General features: G+C 33.5%; 1 protein-coding gene across 4 annotated transcripts in view; it reads right to left on the bottom strand.

Moving 5' to 3' along the window:
- Positions 1 to 2,326, bottom strand: part of LOC108969969 — a 24,808-nt gene extending 22,482 nt beyond the window's left edge. For all 4 annotated transcript variants that reach the window (XM_018935027.1, XM_018935025.1, XM_018935026.1 and 1 more), the window contains exons 1-3: positions 2,150 to 2,326; positions 1,667 to 1,787; positions 609 to 728 (exon numbers count right to left, since the gene is read on the bottom strand). In XM_018935027.1, the coding sequence (XP_018790572.1) occupies positions 609 to 728; positions 1,667 to 1,787; positions 2,150 to 2,267 (359 nt within the window). In that variant the 5' untranslated portion in view covers positions 2,268 to 2,326. The remainder of the gene's footprint in view (positions 1 to 608; positions 729 to 1,666; positions 1,788 to 2,149) is intronic.
- Positions 2,327 to 7,150: the final 4,824 nt, after the last annotated feature.

A 7,150-nucleotide genomic window follows, 5' to 3' on the forward strand; every position in this document is an offset into this window, starting at 1 on the left:
ACAGCTTGCACGGACGGACGGACAGACGGACGGACAGACAGATATCCGGATTTCAACTCTACTCGTCACCCTGATCACTTTGGTATGTATAACCCTATATCTGACTCTTTTAGTTTTAGGTCTTACAAACAACCGTTATGTGAWCAAAACTATAATACTATCTTTGGCAACTTTGTTGGGAGAGTATAAAAAGGAAAACCATCTATGGAAACAGGGAAACCTCCCGTCTCCTGAAAACACCAAATATTGATAACATCAATGCTATCAACAATTTTCWTAAGATATGTAAGATAAATAACATTTAATATTATAAGCAAATAAAAACTAAGTATTAATTTTAACTTAATTTTAATTAGACATAATTATTGTAACAGATAGCCGAAGGCCCTAGTAGCCAGTGCTTAATCTTTGTGTACTAATTATTAATAATTAGTTCTCATTTAAATAAATAGATAAATAAATAAAAAGCATTAAAACTTCGTAATTTATGGCGCTTACACAATTTTACTCTAACATTTTTCATTAATTTACTAAGTTAAAGTGTGCAGTGATAAATATTTAGAAAATAAATTGTAGAATATTCCTTTATTATTTTTACGAGTACTTACGCTGACAATATGAGCGAAAGCAGTAATAGTGAAGTTATTAAGATTGTCCATAATTTTATTCTCCTGCATGTTTCTGATTCACAATTACATCTTTTGTAGTACCATACTAAGAAAAGAATCCTGCAAATAGAAGCATAATTTCTTTATGCACAATATATAATTACATTTGTTTCATCTAAAATTAATCGAGATAGATATGGAGATATATATATAAATGATCGGTATGACGAGACGAGTTGAAATATGATACTGCCTGTCTGGTCGTAAAGCGGAAACTTTACTAAAATGGACATATCTTGATGAAACATATTCCCTGACATGCGGGTAGGTATTGCAGAAGGGCGAAATCGGAATATTACCACACCAACAAAACGCCATTAGTCGAAAGCCTACAAAGTGCCCTAATTAAGCACTAAATTAAAATACAAACCTGTGGGCTAAAAGTGTGGCTAAATGTACATATTTTACAAACTGATTAAGCTAACGCCACCATACCTACCCAGCAGAATTTCCTTTACGATTTCTTCATACACTCTGAAAATATGTAACATAAAGTCAGATAATAATCCCATCCATTCTCTCCATAAAACGATAATATTGAAATTACAAAAACTGCAGTAAGTCACTGAATAATTTCGACACAAGCATTCAATTTCACAAATTATATGGTAGGAAAAGGCTTTGTAGGAGCAGATGATAAAATTGGACCTTGAGAGTAGGACCGGTCACCTTTGAAGGTCCGTATCTCAGGAACTATTTGACCAATTTAAAATTTTTCCTATCATACACTGTGAAAGGGGGTGTAGGAGAAAAACTACGCCAACTTCCCATATAGCAAATTTTTTAATTTAATTCTTAATCTTACAGTAAACAAGTTCGACTTCGATGAAGGTTGAATAAAACTTTACAAAAATAGTGTTAATTTTTGGTAAACCTATGCGATCACCAAGGGAATATAAACAATAATGTCAAATTAAGAAAATTATGTCAATATAAGAACCCCCAATTGTAATAACCTTATTCAATAGTACTCACATGACTACTCATTCAATACTTACATCATTAGTAATACGAAAACACATAAAATAGCCAGTACTATAAGTATATCAAATACTATAAATAATTCGGCGAAATCTTGCTTATTCGTTCTCGGACCATAGGTATCTCCTTTCACATAGCCTGAAAAATAAAAACAATATTTTGAAGTTATTTACTAAAGAAAATATGAAAGGAACCGAAGACATGATATTAAGCCCACAAATCGGCAAAACACAAAACTTCCCATATATAACGGATAGATAGCATGAAGAAACCTATGTGAAATATTTCATCCAGGTCAAACAAAGCTTTTCAGTACCATAGGCCTTCGGTCTTTCGGTGATGATATGGGAAATATGGGATTCTTGAAATATTTGTAGTTAACCCAAGATATTTCAATTGTTCGTAGGACCAAAACAGGTCACAATGATTTAGACCGTGTGTTTTAAAGATCCGATTACTTTTGATTACATATCTTGAAATGAAAAATCTGAAGTACTTACCGGCTGGTATATCACTAGTTCCAAAGTTGTCTAAAAAAAATTGCGTCAATTCTTTGAAAGCAGGCTTAGGTGTACAGTTTACGTTATCCGAGTCCATCGTACTGCGAAAATACTTCATTATTTTAATATATGTACATATTTATCTTATGAAATTATGCTCAGGTAAAGTTAATTGAATTCAATATGCTTGGGGGGAAATGATTCCGAAAAATAATATATGTAAAATATTCTTTCAATATATGAACACAAAAATATTTTTTCCGTCGTTATATATTCCTTCACTCAGTTTTATTTCAATTACAAGGTAAATTGTTTGGTGTAAAGTACAGAAAGCTCAAGATTCACACTTTTTCAATGAAATTCTCTCTGTTGGAAATGAAACTATATTTCCATTATATTTTTAAGAAGGGTTAATATTTTTTTGGTTCAAATAAGCATCATCTTTCAATATTTATAATTCATAGTCTTTCAACTTGCAAGTATCAAAGCCGAGGCAATTCCTTCAGGTGCTGGCACAATTTGTGGGGATTGTTTAGTAAATAAGAAAGAACTCAATGCAGAAATAGGAAGGATCGAACTTTTTAATATCTCGGTAATTTGACAGTTCAAATTAGGCAGTCATTTTGGTTTTTCGCATTATTGAACTCAATGCAGAAAAAGGTGTATTTTATTTAAAGATTTACAAAGAAATTAACAATCAAAAGTAATTAAAAACATTACTAGTGGCTTTTATAATTCATAAGTAATATATGTGCGTGAAAATGTATCCATAATATGTTTGGTACAATGCACAACAGATGAAAATACACTATCATATATTTAGAAATTTGCAAAAAATAGCATTTTTTAAAGTGAATTTGTGAAAAAATTTGTGAACCGATTTTTATAAAATATATTTTAGAACAAAGCATACACTCGTTTAAAATTTTCCATTTGCTTCTCTCGTTTAGGTACGGTGAGCCAAAATTAACCGGCGCGATACTAAACACAACCCCAAATTGTATTCAAATATGTTGCGAGAGAATTAAATTTAGTTTTATTGTTGTATTTTTGTTTGTGACATTAATAAAACGGAAATCATTTTATGGATTATATTGGGGACAGAACCATTTGATAATGCTCAGGTATGCTCGACACCATATTTTGAGGCAATTTTATGTAAGTATGTATAAATAATACTCAGTGACCAATACATTCGGCATTAAACTTGTTACAATAGCGAAAATAATTATATGTATTAAATGGGAGTTGGGCGTAGTATTGACGCGATTTTATCTAAGACTGCCTACAATTAATATGCCAAAGGCTAAAAAAATGTAGCTCACATACTATCGGCAATGATATGAAGAAAAGTCTGCCGGATATTCGAAAATATTGAAGTTAGTTATAAGTTATATTTTATCCATTTTAGGTACAAAGATACGCTGTTATGAGGAAAATCCGCTCCCTCAGTTTATTAAGATAACTACCTTATTGTCTGATATAGACAGTATTAAGTCACAAGGGAGTTTGAAAGTATTTATACATATTATGTACATATATCCGATCCGATTCAAACCAATTTTAACACACTGACACTTTGTTTTAATGCTATGAAGACATCCTATTTCTGTGAAATACTGAAAAAAATGTGTTACCATTCTAAAAACACATTACGGTTATTTAAAAGCTCTACAAATTTTTTCTAACTGTACTCTTCCTACTATTGTAGGCTATTTTTCATTCCTATAAATACACTCATACCAATCAGTGCAATTTAGAGTTATAAATTAATTTTATTAAATTGTGTTAGGTAATCCGAGAATGCCGCGCAAAAGCGTACTTAACGATAAAGAGAAAGTCTATAGCTAGACGCTTGGACTGGTGAGGGTTTGACCGATTGCCGATTGCTCGGAATTTGGAAAGGTCGGTAATTGTGATGTGTAATTACCTGAATAACAAAGACAAGAAAGGTCAGAGAACTTACTCTGGTCGAAAAAAATTAAGAAAAATAACACGCGACAGGCAAGAGAAATTTGTTGACAGTTATCAAAAAAATGACGTCAATACGGAAAGTGAAAACCAAATTTCTGCATCTGCTTCCACAATTTGGGTTGCTGTGAAACCGTTTATATTCCCTTCTTTCCGAATGAATAGTTCCGAGTACCAGAAGGCATTAGAATCAATTCTGCTACCCTTTCTTCAAGACAACGCAAGAATCCTTACCAGCAGGTCAACCAAGACGTGGCTTCAACGTAAAAATATCGATTTTTTGGAATATCCAGATTGTTCTCCTGATGTAAGTCCTATTGAGAACCAGCTGGAGATGGCTGGTAAGAAATGTTTACGAGCTATTTTGGATAATGGGCTTTATTAACCCCAGAAATACTTTTTCATTTTTTTACCTGGCGGGTCCCAAACCCAGCGCAGAATCCTGAGGAGGCGATGTTTCGCCTTCTCATTTTAACTTGCGTTTAAACGGATGTTCTATGGATACCTAGAGGATACTTGCTCTTGGCATTGGACCAACGTAAACGTGTAAATTTGCTGTTTTTGCCTTGGAAGACCTTTAAAACGAAACGATATTATTTATGAATAACCATACATTCAGCTAAATTGAAAGTTCGGTGTAGTTTTTTGTGTGGTGGAATCAAATGCAGCTGGTGAAACCGTTACTGTCAATAATGGGCAGTGCAGATCGATGATAACCAACTTCTTGTAGCCGCAATTGGAAGAAGTTGATCTTGACAACATATGGTTCCAGCAAGACGAGGCTACTTGATTTGGTAGAAAAGGTACTCGAAAATTGGGTACATCGAATTCGTTACTGCAAAAGACGTAGTGGACGCCATTTGAATGTATGTAGTGAGTCTCAAAAAACAGGCTATATATGTAGTTAGTCTCAAAATGAGTCATCATCTATTCCACCATGAATGCGGGATCGGGTTCGCCATCTCCTGATCACTGATTCACTGTCATTTATGGGACTGTAAAATTATTTTCTCCATAAATTCAGTAATCCTTGCCGTACCTTTTCTAGAGTTTTCGAGCATTACCGCTGTCTGACAGCTTCTTAAGCTCTCCATATGCACGTATTTCGGTCTATTTATTTTTATGTCAGCTCACAGGTCTGACTTCCTTCTTCAATTCGCGGTATCTATTAAACCCCACGGTATTGTCGACCGCGACATTTCGAGCTAGGCAGTCTGATTTCTCTACGTTGCGACACGATAGTCTTCATCGCACTATGGTTCCTAGGACCACATCTTCTGGCCAAAATCGATTTCTAAAAGTGCCGATTTTTCGTCTATTTTTTTACCATCACTAAGCGTGTACTTCGCATGAGTTAATTGCATATTTTGCTTTCCCTTTAATCGGTTTACCGTTATGTGGTCAGCAGTTAAATTGTAACTTTGCCATTTGCTTATACAAGTGTTGAAATTTGGCTGAAACTCAAAACTGAATGTTTTATAAACAAATTAAAATTAACTAAAATAAAAAAAAAATGGGAACTAACAATAAAGGTAATTATATTTTGTTTCTCTAATATTAATACATTCAACTGTTGTTAAGTTTGAAAAAAATGTATTTAAATATTAACTTTGGCTTAAGTAATATTTTTCAACTTACGTAGAGCTTAAAAAAATTGATAGCAGTTGGTAGTCTTGGTACTTTGTGATTGTATAAATAACACAATTTGGAGTTTGTGTGCAAAAAATTATTTTGCTCTTTTTTGCGATTTTTGAAAAATTCACATTTTGCTTAGACCACTATTCCGTGCGATTTGCTGATTTATTTGAAGTATGGAAGGAGGAGGCAAACACATCTTAGACAGACAGCAGTTTTTGATTTTTTGTTAGAAAACGTTATTGCAATTGATGTTTTCGATGAATACACTGTCTATTTAAAGGGAAAAAATAGAATTATATGTAAATATATTAATAACAGATGGGGAAATAGTCATCGGCGTGTAGATGTATTTTTGAAACAAAATGCAAACTGGCTTTTAACAAAAACGGAAATAATGAAACCGGAGTTGTCATATTCTGTACTAAGCACATCAAAAGTAGGCCGTAAATCCCTTACATTTAATGAAAAATCTGCAAGAACGCAAAGAAGAGAAGCTGCGGAATTATCGAAACAGCAAGGCGACAATATTGACTTAATGGTGACCGCTGTGTCTACGCCTGCAGCTGCGTCTACGGCTATATAGATTTGGACTTTAAACAACTCAAATGGAATGTCTAAAATAAGAAAATTAGTAGAAAATAAAACCGACGAGAAATGACCAATTCGCATGTCTGCTGAAGAGGGTGGGCTTTCTTGTTGGAAAATAGCTTTATCAAACAACAATATATAAATAATCGAGAAGAAAGTCTTAGCCGAAATTGTGATATCTTTCCTTCTTACAAAGAGACCGAAGGAAATAGTAGTTAACGGAAATTTGGCAAAAGTTCCTTTGAAAGGATTGAACACACAGCAGAGAGGCTTAGTATACTAGAAAGAGATGTTATGGTCGCGGTGATGGAGGATAGGACAGAAATCTTTTTGAAAGTGGAGTTAATTGTAAACTATGGATTTGACAGCAGTACAGGTCATTCTAATTTCAAGCAGAAATATTCAACTGAATCACATGAAATCATTGATTTATCGCTTCTTGCCACTACAATTACTCCATTACGTATGAGTGACGAAAACGGCACAATTTTGTGGTACAATCGGACATCACAGTCTATACGATTTTGTCGTCCTTTAAAACTTGAGTATATTAAAGAAACAATAACTAAAGAAAACAAAGATATTAAAGCGGAACTGGACAAATTAGAGGTCTTTAAAATGAAAATTGAAGAAGAGAAAACAATTGAAATAAATTATAGGTTGTATTTGACGGCAATTGATGGAAAAGTGTTAAATGTGTTAACCGGAACAAAATCAACTCAACTGTAACGTCTCGGTTTACATGTAGATAAACCAAAAATTAGGGGATTTGGCAATACAAACGACGGAAATACTTCGCGCCGC

This window comes from Bactrocera latifrons, unplaced genomic scaffold (genome assembly GCF_001853355.1).
Source record: "Bactrocera latifrons isolate USDA-ARS-PBARC rearing strain unplaced genomic scaffold, ASM185335v1 scaffold_270, whole genome shotgun sequence".
NCBI classification, from domain to species: Eukaryota; Metazoa; Arthropoda; class Insecta; order Diptera; family Tephritidae; genus Bactrocera; species Bactrocera latifrons.